Source organism: Sinocyclocheilus grahami, unplaced genomic scaffold, assembly GCF_001515645.1.
Source record: "Sinocyclocheilus grahami isolate Dianchi unplaced genomic scaffold, SAMN03320097.WGS_v1.1 scaffold2188.1, whole genome shotgun sequence".
Lineage (NCBI taxonomy): Eukaryota > Metazoa > Chordata > Actinopteri > Cypriniformes > Cyprinidae > Sinocyclocheilus > Sinocyclocheilus grahami.
This window is the reverse complement of record NW_015507367.1, coordinates 49,846-65,340: the sequence shown is the minus strand read 5'-3', so window position 1 is coordinate 65,340 and position 15,495 is coordinate 49,846. Positions and strand designations below refer to the sequence as shown.

The window sequence follows — 15,495 nt, the reverse complement described above, 5'->3', positions numbered from 1 at the left end:
CAGACTGTAAGTACGTTTTTTATATTTAAAGAATTTGCCACTGATGATTCAAACGTGAGTTTTGAGCAGTGTAGAGTAGGGCTTGTTGTTTGTCATTTCTCCGATCACAAATGCAGACATGGTTTTATGTTTACGCGGCGCGATGCAACGCAATGCGTAAAAATACAGTATAAGTCATTACAATCAGTAATTATGTCCCCACTGGATGCAACGAATGCCTCGTTTATAATGGGTTTTAATGTTTTTGTCTCATCGCTCCGGCCGGACAGGGCATCACAGTATGGTAAGGGGCGTAACATTTCCGTCACACGCTTGAGGTATTCGGCCAATCACAATGCACTGGATAGCTGGCCAATCACAGCACACCTCGCTTTTTCAGACCGATGAGCTTTGTAAAAATCGACGCGTTTCAGAAAGGCGGGGCATAGAGGAGAAACAATATTGTACAGTATGTGGAAAATAATGTGTTTTTTTAACCTTAAACCACATAAACACATTTCATTACACCAAATACACAAAATACTGTTCTTTTTAGCAGCATCATATGACCCCTTTAAGGACTTGAGGTCCACAAACCTTCACAGGTAACCTACAAGAGAAACTCCCAAACATATACACACACATCCACATGCATCAACTCACATATGCAGGCTGCAGCCAGCAGACGATTGGCCACGTAGGGTGCTATACACGTGGGGAAGATGGGCTGCACCATGTAGTTGGAAAAGGTGATGGCTATCACAGCCTGACTGGTGGGCTCAATGATCAGAAGAGAAGTCCATAGACGGATGAAAGCCAAAAAGCCTCCAAAGGCCTCCAGTATGTAGGCGTAGCTGGCACCTGACTTGGTGATGGTGGTCCCGAGCTCAGCATAACAGAGCGCCCCGAACACCGAGAAGATCCCACCAATTGTCCACACTAACAAAGACAACCCATAGGAGCCACAGTACATCAGTACGCCTTTGGGTGAGACGAAGATCCCGGAACCGATCATGTTTCCCACGATGAGACATACGCCATTGAGCAAAGATATTTCTTTTTTCAGTTTCATGGACTCCTGCGAGCTGCTTGCCTTCAGGTTTACGTCCGACACCTCTGAGGACTGCTCCTCCGTGGGTGTGTAGGACGCCATTGTTTTAAAGGGCCGATGGGTTGGATGATACAAAAAAGACTGTCTAAACCAGTTCTACAGTCAGCTACAAGGGTTTTAGGAAGTTCTGCAAAGTTCCCAGCTAGTTCTTGAGATCTTTAGGTGGCATCTGGGGAAAACAGAAGGAGAGTGTTCAGTAGTTATACACACATGCACGCTCATATAATAATCTCCCAAGAAACAGGGCAGTCATAAAGAGCTCACATACACACTCTTGCTTTTCAAACGTACATATGGCTATTACAGATCCATTAGATGTCATGGCAAATGGCTTTTTAAAGGTGTGTAAACAGAGCCGCACAGAGAAAAAGGTCTACATGTAAGAAAAACATCCAGCTTGCTCATATTCCTTACTGCGTGAGACAGGATTGTGTGTCTTAGCCAATGGCTTAATCAATCACCATCCCTGACGTGGACATAGATCCACCTGATCTCTAGTCCACCAAGACCCAAGACCAAATGGAGGGATTTTTAATACGTCAAGTCCAATTCAACTCTCTCTCGTTCTATCTCTCTCTCACTTTTAGCATGGAGACTTCACGGTGCGTCAGCATGCTGATCTGTCACATGCTCCTCAAGGTTCAATGGACTCAAAAGAGCTACGCTCAAGAGCACAGGCTGCGAAACGTCTTCACATGACGATATTAAAAACATGCACATACGAGAACATAAGTAGTTCATTTACAGCTTGTACTTTTGAAGCTCAAAGTTGAGAGCCATTATTGCCGACTATGCCAAACTGTACACTGACAAGGCATCATTTTGGCATGGGTGAACTAATAAGATTTAATGACATCCTGAATTCTGAATGGAAAGTGAATGGGAATTTTGCATTGTTATACATTATGGCTGTAGAATTCTGGGTCACCTGATTGTTTGAATTGAAATTTTTTAAAAGGTAGATTAAACTGTAGAATTCAAACTTAAAATTTAAAATTGTTGCATGCCATTTTAGACCTGTTGGCCCTTAGAATCATTCCCACCTTTCACACACTAACTCCATTAATCTGATTAATTGCCCTGTGTAATGGTTGATAAATGGTCTTATCACAAAAGAAGAAAGCTGCATTCAGGAAAGACAAAAAGAGATAGAGAGGCTGATTAAAGAACTGACATGAGTGGGTGGACAGTAGGCAATTACTGCACGTGATAATTAAACAGCCACACCAATGCAAGATCTTTAGGGACCAGAGAGCAAGGTTCAGGACATGCTGATAAGCGCTCTGAAAAAAACAACAACTATAAAACAAAATCACTCAAGGTTACAGCCTAAGCAACCACAGCCTTGCTGTAAAGCAGAATATTAAGTGAAAATGTTTTTTTTATCAGTGCACTATATAAACTGTAGTGTAAACTACTTGCGATATCTATGAAAAGAAAATTGTAATGTACAGTAAGCTTGTCCATAAAACCTGTAAGTATACAATGTGCATTTTACAATGAGGTCTATGTAATTAAAGCTTTGTGAAATAATAATTCTGGCTTTAAATGACGGCAAGTACAGCTGAGCAGAACGGTTTGCATTACCTTTTCCTCCAGGTGCTGAACTGGCATCAGGATGCAGCTTGCACTGATGCTTTATCTGCCGTTCATTTTCGTAGACACGATCGAAGTCGGTGTGCAGTTCATGTTATTTCGCCGCGTGAGATCTCAGTCATATGGTCTCTGTCACAGCTCGCGCTCGAGTTCCCTTCCGTGCAGACGTTTGAAGGAGATTGATGAACTTCTGCTCTCAGTCAAATACAGACTGCAAACACAGACAGCGAGTAAGGGGAGGAGAAAAGAGACAGCTAGCACAGCTGTCTCTAAACTACTGGACCATTCAAATGAGCGTCTGGATGAACTTATGATAAATACCAAATAAACAGACCTCAAAATGAAGGACATTTTGTCCTCGAGACTTTAAGGTAAGCTGTCTGAATATAAAGCACTGTTGTTATAGTAAGTAAAAACTAAAATCGATATCTTTCATTGATATATAGGCTAGCTGAAATAAATATTAGATGAAAAACGTCAACTAAACAAAAAACTTGAATGAAAATTAAACATGTTGCCTTGGCAACTAACTGAAAGTTGAATGCTGCTAAAATCCTCCACTGCTGAAAACAAATTAGAGCTATATAAAAAAAATTTAATGAATAGAAATGACAAAAGTACATGACAAAATGACTCAAAAAATATGAAAATAAAAGCTAATTCAAAGTATTAATATGTACTGTATAAAAATATTAATAAACAAAATTCATATAGCCTGAAATTGAATATGGATGTGTATTGGCTTCTCGGATAGAATACTTAAAAATAAAAAATATAGGCTAGAAATATAGAGTAAAACGTGTGACAAGCCCCGAGTCATCTACGTGAATGGAAATTAATAAAAGGAAAAAAATAAGATGATATTATAGCCATCGTTTTGGAGAGGTTTTATATGCTATTCATATTTTGTATATTTATCTTTTCTAAAAAATGAATAAAAAAAAATTTCTTTTTTTAGGATTGGTTTGAATTTCAGCCATCTTGCCTACTGAGTGTTGTATTTCCCCATATAGCATATATGAAAATGATGTAATTCTCAAAATGAGTGCTTGCAACTACTTTTGAATATTTACAGTACACACCTGTGCATGTGTCGCCATCGTGTGGTTAAAATGGGATGCTACACTACATCTACATCTGTACGATTTCCCATTGTTGCTGTTTTTACTGGTACTTTAGTAGCCAACTTTAAATGTTATCTCGTTTATTATTACAACTTTTTTTTTTGGCTAGTATTTATTTCTGGAACTTGATTATGGCAAGATAATTATTAAAATGCCATAAATGAAAAAAGAAATCAAACAAATAGTAAACATTATAAAAGTTAAATATGCTTATCATGTATAAACACAGACAAAATGCAGTTGTACAATCATTTACAAATATATTGTGGGGTTACTGGTTTATGAGTCTAAATGGAAAGAAGCTTTACTTTAGATGATTTCATAAATTAATCTTTTAAAGACCTTTGACAACTGCTCTTTTTTAGAACCATTCATCACATCTTGCCTCATAAGGCACTACATTTTGGCATATTTGGCACAATATTTGTCTCCTGAAGATTTCCTTATTTTTGACTGAGACGTGTCTTTATCCCTTCCTGAATGCATGTGGACAAACTTCTACCACATGCCTTGTTTCTGACTCATTGTTCGTCTCCCTCTCAACCTCAGAATTTCTCTCCTTGGTTACAGGTTGTCATGGTTTTGAGGGCCTGGCAGAGGCAGGATTAGGAGCCATTTTAGGGACAGCTGGCCAGGTCGGTCTCCACCTCCCCTTCATCCCGCGCAGAGGCGCTCAGGGGGGATGAGGGGGGACATTGTGCGAGGATTAGAGCTTCCTGTGTGTCAGCCGCATTACACAGGGAAGGGGGGTGGGAAGGAAAGAGAGTGAAAGAGGCAAAGAATGAAAGAGAAAATGAAAGAGCGAGCATATGAAAGAGAGCATGACACAGAAAGCGAGAGGGTGTTTGCGGGGAGGGAGTGAAGTCTGTACAGCTGCACACTCAATCACATTACACAAGTATATGTGTGCGTGTGTGTGTGTGTGTGTGTGAACAAACACATACAACATACACGCTATTGCCATCAACATGCACACCACCAATCTGGGAAACTAAAACATTAAAGGAAGCAGACTTTTTTTTTTTTTAAAGGGGGGAGGGGGTGAATGAAGAGAATTGCTGAAGAACAAAGTGCCTTGGAACAACAAAACCAACAAAAATCCTTGTCGGATGTTGAAAATAGCTTAACAGGTGGCAGTTTTGTGTTCAATGCAATTCAAATAATGCACATACATTAAAAAAACTAAAGCACAAATCTTGAGACATTCATTCGGACTTTATTTCTCTTTTTGACAAGTTAGGACCACATTACATCCAATAAAATTACAACACAAAGTTGTTAGAGTTCAACAGGGCCAACAAAGTTGCTTCAACCTTCAAGATTACAAAAATATTGAAAGCTTTAAATCTTTAGCAATTTTGAGCTGCTTTTGCTCATCTGCAGCATTGTGAAAACTAATATGATTTGCTGTTTTTCATAGTCAACAATAAAAAAAACCTTAATACATACAAATCAGTGGGGATTTTAAATAAAGAAAGCTGAAGAACAGGCATTGTGCAGAAAGTAAATCTGACCCTCTCAGCAATTCAATCCCATCATCGTCATCTTAAACCTCCCTTGTCAATAAGAGTTTCAGCAGTCACAGATATAGTGCAGCTATTAAGAGAAATACCTACAAAGTACAGCAGCATAAAAGTAGATAAAAACAGGGTACATAAAACAAAATTGATATTTACATTCAGCTGCACATCAGTTGATCAGTTTTGGTATGATCCCTATAATCCTCTCTCATCTCACACATCAGGTCAATCCCTCTTTTCCCTAGATTTTGCTAAAAAATTATATATATTTTTTATGTTTTACATGTATTTTTACGAGTATCCTGAAGTTCCAAATTGATTTCTGAAATTGCACTTAGACACACAATTAATTTGCTTGTCATTTTTTATACACAAATACTATATTCAAGATCCAATTTCTGTGCATCCTGATATTTGAAGTCGAAAGACCAAGTCTTTATCAATATGATTTAATTGTCTTCATGAAAAGGCACTGCTATTACATATGGACTGATTTACTAATGTTTTACAATATCAATCAATTAAAAACTACTCCTAACCACAAAGTTGAAAAGAAAAAAAGTTGACACAGAAATCAGTAAACAAGAATAGTGCTAAAACCTAACTAATCACATTCTTTTAAGCAGTGTCTTCAGGCCTGTCGTCAGTAGTAGACACCGGATGCTCAGACAAGGACAAGTTATTTGTACTTTTCTCTAACATGTTTTTAGCATCCTCTCCTCTCACTTTTTGATGGGTCAACTCCTCCGCACACTCCACAACTTTTCCCTCAGAGGACTGTGAGGATGCAGTACTGGCCAACTGATTCATACTTCCGCTGTGGATTTTCATATGCCCCTGTTGAAACACATAGAAGTTATAAGTCTTGTTTCTAACATAAACATGAATATTTCATAGATATAAATGTCATCTAACATTCCATCTTTTTCAGAATATCACATTAATCTATGTACCTTCAATCCACTGCGGCTAGCATACTCTTTTCCACACTCTGTGCAGCTGTAAGGTTTCTCTGAGCGCTGTGGTTGTGGAGGGGCTACAGGGGTCTCTGATGATGTCACTTCGGTCTTTTCTCTATCTTTCCTTTGATCCTCTTCTGCCGACTCTTTTGAATCCTCAGCTTTCCTTTTCTGATCTACGGCTCTGTCTGGAATGTGCAAAGAAGCATTCTCTGTGGCTTGGTGAGAGTCAGCATCATTGGGCTCAAGAACATGGTCGATTCCATTCACATGAAGTGTTGTCTGCTCGCTGCTTTGGTCTGACTTTGACTCAGTGGACAACCCTGGGCTGGAGGGTGGAGTGAGGGCAGGTGACAGATTGAGAGCTTCAGAGTTTAAACTAGTTTTTGGCCTGCTAATCACTGTTTGATGTGAAGCACCATTGTGCCATTTTTTATCAAATAAGGTGTCCTGGGAGTTGGTCCGGGTACAGAGAGATAAAGGCGTGTCTTCATCCTCTTCTGCAGAGCCATTGACAACTTGAGATTTGCTCTGATGGACTGTGCCATAATGGTTCTCATCTGAATTGTCAGGTGGACTGTTTTCTCCTGAGGGGCCCTCCTTCTCCAGGGTGACGGTTGGACTAGTCTCAGGTGTGTTGTCATAGGGATCTTGATCTGACTCCATGAGCTGATCTGCATCACCTGATGCAGTATCTCTTAGGCTAGCACCAGACTCCAGTAAGCTGGCAGAAGAAGACATGCTCATATTTAGAGGAAGAGACTGAAGATTTTTGGGCAAAGAAACCCCATCCATTTGACCAGGGTCTTCCTCTGACTGCAGGTCCCCATTACCTTCCGGAGGCAACTGCCCCCCCAGATGCATCCGAATGTGATGCTGCAGTACCACAGCATTGGTAAACTTGCGGTGACAGAGCGGGCATGAATTCTGGCCCCGTGCATTGGCTGGACGTGCTCTGTGTGTGGCCAGATGAGCCCTTAGGCTTCCCTTTGTGGAGAAGGAGCGGCCACAGAGTTTGCAGGGGAATGGACGTTCACCTAAGTGAGTGGCCTGGTGGAGACGTAATGCCCTTGGGCAGCTGAGGACACGGAGGCATACCCCGCACTGATTAGGAACCAAAGAGGAGGCAGTTGACCCTTGGAGCTTTTGGCTGGCAGGCTCACCGCTGGGATTTGGGTTCAGCCCTAAGGCTGCCATCATCTCCCTCCTGTAAGCTGAGATAACATTAGCGTTGGAGGTTGTGGATATGTCATTAGCCTGAGCCTGGCCTTCATTGGTGCTTTTTGGGAGGGGCTGCTTCTCTAACTTCTGCGCCAGTCTCTGCAGCTTGGAGGTGTCAGAGGTGGCGGAGGATGAGGATGGAGAGGAGGAGGGAGGAGAGGAGTTTTGAGGTTTGTGGTATGAGGAGAAAGGGAAGGTAAGTGGGAGGTGTGGGGAAGGGAGGTGAGGAGGGCGAAGAAGGGCAAGGCTAGGATGGTGGGCAGAGGGGCCTGATGGGAAGAGAATCTTTGGAAGATGTGCCAGCTGGGAATATGGAGAACCAGGATGTAAAGTGGAGTGTGGCGGTGTATTCTCATCAAACCTCTGCTGCTTTGCACCTTTGAATTGGCCAGTCATTGCAGAGGAGGTGATGGATGAAGATGACAGCACACTAGTCGAAACAGAGGCTGCGGCTGCAGCTGAGGCACGGTTTAGCTGTAGCAAAGAGTGGGCGGTGGAAAGCAGGGCCAGATCAACACTGGGTGGCAACGGAAGGGAGGAGGGAGATGGATGAGATGACCCGGACAGGAAACCAAGAGCTAAACTATCTGGCACACCTACACTACCTTTAACCCCAAAAGGCTCCTCATCCTCCGCTCGACGTTTTCTGCGCCTCTGTGATGGCCCTGAGCCAGATCCTGATTGGCTCTGCTCAGACAGAGCAGGTGGCAAGAGAGAGAGCGACAGCTCTGGATTTTGCTCACGGTGACGGAGGAAGTGGGCTTTGAGGTTGCCACGGGTAGTGAAACGACTAAGGCAGACCGGACATTGGTATGGACGCTCACCGGTGTGGGATCTCAGATGGATCTGTAATGAGGAGTCACTGCTTAGAACCTTCCCACAGAACCGGCAGATGTGCTGCTGGCGGCCTGAAGAGGAGCTTGACGATCCATTTGACATACTGACAGTGGAACTGAGAGATGCTGAGAGCTGGTCCTGGGAGAGGCTGACCGTCGGCAAGGGAGGAGTTGGGAAATTCATGCCATTGCCATGACTGATGGAGGTGTTGGGAGACGTTTCATTGAGGTAACGAGGTAGAAGTCCTAGTGTTAGAGAGAGAGGGTGCATAGAGGCTGAAGAGGTGACTAAGGATGAGGAAGATGTTAAAGATGAAGTTGTGGAATAAGAAGCTCTGGATCCATTTGTGTGAGATTGGTTGGGCTTGGATGTAGGAGCTTGGGGAATTAAAGAAGCACCAGTATTAGGTGGGGAGCTAGAGCCTGCATCACTCTGATGACCCTCCACAGATCCCTGAGGTGCATCTTGGGCACTGACCATACCACCTAGGCGCAGCACCTGCCTGCAGATCTCTTCTGTAATCTGCATTTGGTGAATCTGTCTTTGCTGCAGGACCCTAAGCTCTTCTAACAGTACAGCGAGGGTCGGAGGCACCTGGAGTTGCTCTGAAGGTGATAAAGGAGTTTGGTGGATGGGACTAGGACTTCCTTGATGAGGTGGGGCACCCAGTGACAATGAAGAGGATAAAGACGAGGAAGAGGAGGTAGTGGTGGTTGCAGAAATACCCATTGGCGGGGATGTCACAGTGGAGTGGGGCTGATGAGATGGAATATAAGTGCATTTCTGCTGGCTAGGGGGAGGAGAGTGGGTTTGGGACGACAGGGAAGGATGTGGGAAATCCGGAGAGAGAGATGAGTGTGCATTAGGCAGAGATGTAGAATATGAGGCAATGTGATTTGGCCAGTGGGGAGGAGATGAGCTCTCATTTGGGAGCGACGGAGCGTGAAGGCCACCAGGAGATGGTCTTGGGGCCAAAGGAGGCTGACAGTCCTGAAGGGATGTAGGAGAGGAGGACAAAGATGACGAGGTAGCTTCAGAGGCAAGAGAGGTGGATGGAGATTTCACTGGAAGCTGGTCATCTGGAAAATAAAGAAAATAAAGAATCAGTTTATAAGTATATAGCATTTATTATCAGACAAAGACAATTATTTGAAAACATAATATTATGGCATCATTTCATTATTTTATAAATAAATGTATATATTAATTGCTGTAAAAAGCCTTCCTATTTAGGCCAGCTCCTTTGTCAAGTTGTCTTTCACTAAAACACTGAATACCGTTTGTCATTCCGCATTCTTAATGATCTTTCACCCTTAAATCACAACCTTCATATACCACACTCACATCTTCTGTCCTCACTCTTGCCACAGCTCACTAACCACCTTGCAGCTATTGCAACGCTTTTTAGAGGACAATAGATATCACCACAACAATTCATAACCCCTCTTAACCCAATCCTCTGTCCATCAACTACATCTTTGATCTCTCTATTCACCCTTCCCCCTGACCCCACACAGGGCCAGAGGTCAGGGCATAGAAAGGGTTTTGGACACTGTCCATGCGCTCTGATTGGCTAGATGACCTAACCTCATGAGCTCGAAGGTCAAATTCTTTTAGAATATTGAGCGCAGAAAAAGACCTAGAAGAAGGGGGTTGGGAAAATAGTGGGTTGACTGACAGACAAACTTTTTCCATTCTCTGGCATACTGATACACAAAATGACTGTACATACTTCTAATCTAATCAGCTGAAATGCACCAGAAACCCTCAACCCTAAAAAAAATTCCTCACAACTTACTACCTGTTCTTGCCAATAGCTATAGAAATCGAATTACAAAGGAGCAGTATCTTTTAGATTCCTTAGCTAACTTTTTCTTCCATGCATGCACACACGCAACGGTGCATTCTTTCTCCTCTCTGTATTCTAACAGTGAAACCCCCAACTGAGCAGAGGTACAAAGTGAATAGAGGCAAGGGAGTGGGAAGGGGGGAACACGGCGAGAACAGAAAAGAGGAGCACATGGAAACATGAGAGAGAGAATAAGGGAGAAGAGGAGAGAATAGAGTGAGAAGAGATTAATCTTTACCCAAACACCCCCTTTGTCCCCTCCCCCTTCCCTGCACCTTATTCACACTGAATAGGAGACTCCTCTAAATGCATAAAAGACCCCCAGCAATCAAACTGACTATGCTGCAAGTCTCTTGGAGGATTGACATTAGTGAAAAGCTAACGCAGTTATGGCCCCTGAGTGATTCATGTCAACATAATGACCGGCCATACGGCTGAACACCTTTAGACCAACCCTCTGGCCATATCTTAAAGAGCCTTCTTTCAATACAACACATTTAGCAGACATTTTGAGCGGGAAATGTCAGCAAACTACCTATTTTTAAAAAAAAAGTCAGGTCGTGGCAGAAATGTGAGCTTTGTGCTGCAGCTTTTAAACAATGGCTCACCGAGTAGAGGGCCAAACGCACCAGTGCATTTTAACCTGTATCATAATTCTTCAGGTGTTAAAGTGATCCTATTTTAAGCAATAAAGAAAAAAAGCATAGGCTATAAAATATTTTTGGGTAACAGGTGCTCTTGGTAAACTACAGTAGTAGTCAACATTTGAAGTGGAGCAAAACCTTTCATCAAAGTTGTCCTAAATCCAAAATGTGTTTTTGTTTTAGGACAACTTTGATGAACTTTTTTGATCCACTTCAAATGTTGACTACTATATAACCAGTTATGCAAAACTTTTTAATTAACAAGGCGTTTTAATAATGAAGCATCACTATCAATTTTAGTCCAGGGTAACAAAAAATTAACAAAGGTATGATTTCCTCACCTTGCGGCATCAAGCGCGTGCCCCCGGGGTCCGCATTAACGAGTTGCTGGGGCCGTTTCTGTTTCCGGCGTGACATGATTCACAGAGTTACGGGCATCAACCAACTTTGCCACGCAAATTATAAAACCGGTTTTGAATAGATAAATACCGAACTCCCTTGTTCGTAAATAATCCACCTTGCAGGATGTGTTAAGACTACATCGGCTTCTTTTGAAAGAGTTAGTTAAAAAATAAAATAAAATAAAATACAAATCTTAAAATTCGTGTGGGCTCCTGAAGCGGATCATAGCGTCGTCCGCTGTTGCTGTGTGAACTGTGTGAGTGCGTGTGTGGCTGTTTTTCCTCAACAAGTCCCCTCTTTCTCAAACTTGTCCACTCTGCAGACCCCCTCCCTTCCTCTCCAAAGACACACACACACTCACACAAAAATACAATCTCTCCTTGTTCTGACATTTGCATTTCAATGGCGCGGAACACTGTCTCTTTTTCTTTCTTCCTTTTTCTCTCTTAATGCTAATGGCTCTCTAGTAATTTAGACAACTGAGTTATATATCAATACGAAATTTCTCACTTTTTATATTTTCACATAAGCTTGTAATGCATGCAAAAAGGGAGTTTATCCCCCTCAACATTCTGACATCTGTCTGTTTTAAACAACTTAATGACTACACTTCATTTAGTGCGCCCATTGAGAGTATTTGAGAACGAGACACCCTTTTGTATTGGCAGCCGCAGGTCTACTAAGATTTATGTGAAATCTAAATAGGCGACATTACAAATAATCTGATTCACTGGGGGGGAAAAAATCAGGTTACCTAAGAAAATATAAAACAGCTCAAGCAGCCTATCAAAAGGAATAGTGGAAGATTATGCATGTAAAAAGTTCACCAGATGTGAAAGGTGGTTATAGGCTAAATATGATATATAAATGGTGTGGAAGCAAAAAAAATAATTGGAGATGATAAGGAAGGTGATGGGATGAGATAATACGTCAGGCAGCTTGTAGACTATAACTGCAAGGGCTGCTGGAGTACAGACCCCCTGCGGCTCGATCACTTTGTCGGTGCGTCCGAATATTCGGAGCTCTATTTAAAATGCATTGAATAGGAAGGGAATTTCCAACAATGGCGACCTGGACACAGTTGAGTGGGCATCTCTTTCTCTCTCCTCACCCCCAGGATCCATTGCCGCTCCGCACAATGCCCCCCTTTCACCCCCACCTCTGTTCCCATACACCACGTGGAGGAGGGATGAAGTGAAAAGCCATTTTTAATTAGATGTATCAAAAACAAGCTGCTGTCCTGCACCGTATCTCACATAAGGCCAAGGTGTCCACTAACCATAAGGCAGGGTTTTTCTTATACATGAGTGTATTTGGTCGTGCAGACTTATTTACAACAATAAAGTATAATTTAAGATAAAAATGATTAAAAGTCACTAATATTATACTGTACATTTAAGGCAAAACAATAATAATAATAAAAAAGAGACAGTTAGCATAGAACCATATCATGGCTCACATGCATTTGTTGCATTGCTTCGCCTCATGCCTAACAACACCCCTTACCTGTTATAAATTCACTGTAAACCACGGCTTCTTTATTGCTTTTATAAAACGGTTATTCCATGTATGTATTAAAGTTTCACAAAATAAAACAGAGCAAATAAAGTGTAATGATATAATAAAAACAGTATTCTTCCACCAAACAATGTAGTTCCTCAGAATCAGTTGTGGTTGCAACAAAGTGGCTGCCAAGCAGCACACAAAATAAACAAAGGTGTGTGTTTGTAGAGTAATTTACAACAGCTTCGAACGTGGCTCAACCAATGAGAATCAAGGACCGGAACTATCTGTTTTGTACTTGTACAACTAAAATAGCTTCTCATTCAATCAAATCAGCCTTGATTGACTTGCATTATTTACTGCTGTTCGCCATTTTCCAAATTCGTGTTTGCTCATAGTTTTGGGAAGTAGCTAGTCGATCTAAACAACGCCAAAATGGGTATATATAAGAAAAACAGAGAAGAAAAGAAAAGAAGAAAAATGCCAAAACTTACCTTTTTCATGTCCAGATGATGCATTCAACACTATGGAGAAATGCTGCATCTGTGATTTTCTCTTCTGAGAAGGCCATTGATGTATTTGGGCTATATATGATGGAGTAGACCAATGTTTCCAGGAAACACTCAATGCGATCACTTCCCACATATTTAATGCTTTTTGAACAATCATTGGACTAAAAAAAAAAATTTTAAATAATGAAAAAACAAACAAAAAACACTATAGTTCAAAATGTTTGGGTTAGTAAGATCAGTAATAGCTACTTCATGGATGCATTACATTGATCACACAGTGATAGTAAAGACTTTTACATTGTTACACATTCTATCTACAATAAATGTTTATTTAACTTTCTAAGTAAAAGTTGGTAATGTAATGGTAATATGGCTTTTGAAAATTCAGCTTTGCCATCATATGAAAATTAGATTATACATTTTAATTATTATTATTATTATTATTATTAAAGCACTTTTCAAATAATGCAGTCTTAGTGACTTTTTTTTATTTTAAAAACATTATTTTGAATAGTGTGTAACATATAGGCAACAAAGATAACTTGATTTATTTGAAGAGGAATGAAGAGACCCCTATTTACACTTTTTTTTCTCCTTTTTTTTCTCGCCCTGCTCCTTTCTTTTTTCTTTTATCCCCTTTTCGTTTCTTTCTCGGAATATATGTAATTTTATTGGTACTTTGCATCTGTTTTTTATAATATTGCTTAATATTTGTTTATTTACATTTATCAGTGAGATTATATAGTATATGTATATTCTGTTCAATAAAAGAAAAGAAAACATATAGGCAACCTATTATCATGAAATGTGTTTCCGGTTTCCTTAGACCAAACCACCACATATTTTGGTAAGTGCAACGTAGCCTACTTGACCAGTGAACGTCAATTTTTTCTTATTCGTCTTCCTCTGAGTACGTAAACATTATTTATGACTGTTTTACAGAATGTTTGTCCCGAGGAACAAAAGTGTTATTTAAAGTGCATCATGGTGCCTCTGGAATATTTGAGTTCGCTCAGTCAGCAGCCAATCAGATGAGGCCAGTCAAAACCCACGCGGCGCTCTACCTGCAAAATCTCAGTAAACTATCCTGGGTTTATAAAGCTACGTATTTGTGAAGAGCATTATATATATATAGCCGCATTAGTTGGATTTATATGGAGGACGAAACCTGCAAAAACAATAAATAAATAAATACACAAATAAATAAATGTGTGTATAAATACACAAATTCTTGCTTAAATACATATAGAAATAATTAAACATGTGATTAAAGTAGGCAAATAAATAAAATAAATTGGTGGGCAAATGGAAAATGTTTAAGGAAATGCTAAACTCATCCTAACTATTTTCCTTTGATCACTCATTTATTTCTGAATGTAGTTCCACATTTATTTTTCCTCTGCACAACATGCTAATGAGAGGGTGTCAACCATGGACTTGGTCGGGGTCATGTGATAGCTGGGGGCGAGGCATGGGGGGAACAATCCTTTCCCTCTGACATGAGATGCATGCTGTTAATCCAGTATGGCCTACGTAAAGTAACTTTTTCCGTTCAACAGAACAAGATACATAAAAAACTGAGCTGTATTGTCCATACAGCATCTGTGACTTTACAAACGACCCAACGAAATGGCCAGTGTCGTTTCCTGACGTCATTTTTTGTAACCCGATTGAGTCTCCAGCTAGAGCCAACTGTAATATCAGTATCCCATGGTCATCGTGAGATTATTCACTTTATCCGTGGAATAAGGGCTCGTTCTTTTGATGGCAGCTAGTGTATATTAGGATGTTTTAACTGCTTGTTGTTTAGGTACGTGTAAGATCATTTTTATGGTCAGTAAACAGTCTTCTACAACCAAGTCGATCTGCAGCAATCTCTCTCTCTTTACGGCGGGAGAACCAAATCATTAGTGACATACACAAGGGTACATCTCAGTTGATTCTCAATTTATTATTGTACAAACAGAGGCTCATATACATCCTTGAGAACTGGTATGAAGTGGTTTAATCGAGGAACAGACCGTTTTTTCCCCATTAGTTATCAGAACAGAAAATACAGGTGACAAAAGTGTGTTTACTGAGCAAATAACGGTTCAGTATTGCAATTAAGAGCTATGTAAACATTAATATTTTACACTGGCCACTTAACATCTTTTATGATTTAGCTCTCTCATGATTATAACTACAAAACTAACCCTATGAAAAAGTGTAAGATAATAATCAGTCCCCTTGACTGAT

At 40.7% G+C, this 15,495-nt stretch overlaps 2 protein-coding genes across 2 annotated transcripts in view; both read right to left on the bottom strand.

Moving 5' to 3' along the window:
- The window catches only part of LOC107574338 (Y+L amino acid transporter 2-like), a 13,037-nt gene extending 10,175 nt beyond the window's left edge, over positions 1–2,862 (bottom strand). The window contains exons 1-2 of the mRNA XM_016260780.1: positions 2,678–2,862; positions 643–1,259 (exon numbers count right to left, since the gene is read on the bottom strand). Of these exons, the coding sequence (XP_016116266.1) occupies positions 643–1,132 (490 nt within the window). The 5' untranslated portion in view covers positions 1,133–1,259; positions 2,678–2,862. The remainder of the gene's footprint in view (positions 1–642; positions 1,260–2,677) is intronic.
- A 2,118-nt stretch (positions 2,863–4,980) lies between these two features.
- On the bottom strand, positions 4,981–11,462 carry LOC107574343 (sal-like protein 4). Its single transcript, XM_016260783.1, has 3 exons — positions 11,182–11,462; positions 6,284–9,426; positions 4,981–6,167 (listed from the first exon to the last, which is right to left on the bottom strand). Exons 1-3 carry the CDS (start codon positions 11,255–11,257, stop codon positions 5,949–5,951), a joined length of 3,438 nt encoding a protein of 1,145 aa, XP_016116269.1. The 5' UTR covers positions 11,258–11,462; the 3' UTR covers positions 4,981–5,948.
- Between the last annotated feature and the right edge of the window lie 4,033 nt (positions 11,463–15,495).

Excerpts from the sequence above, each read along its gene's own strand:
- LOC107574343 (XM_016260783.1), bottom strand. The coding sequence starts at position 11,257 with ATGTCACGCCGGAAACAGAAACGGCCCCAGCAACTCGTTAATGCGGAC. Across the intron at positions 9,427-11,181 it reads CACGCGCTTGATGCCGCAAG|ATGACCAGCTTCCAGTGAAA; the intron begins GTGAGGAAATCA and ends TTTATTTTCCAG. Across the intron at positions 6,168-6,283 it reads CTAGCCGCAGTGGATTGAAG|GGGCATATGAAAATCCACAG; the intron begins GTACATAGATTA and ends GTGTTTCAACAG.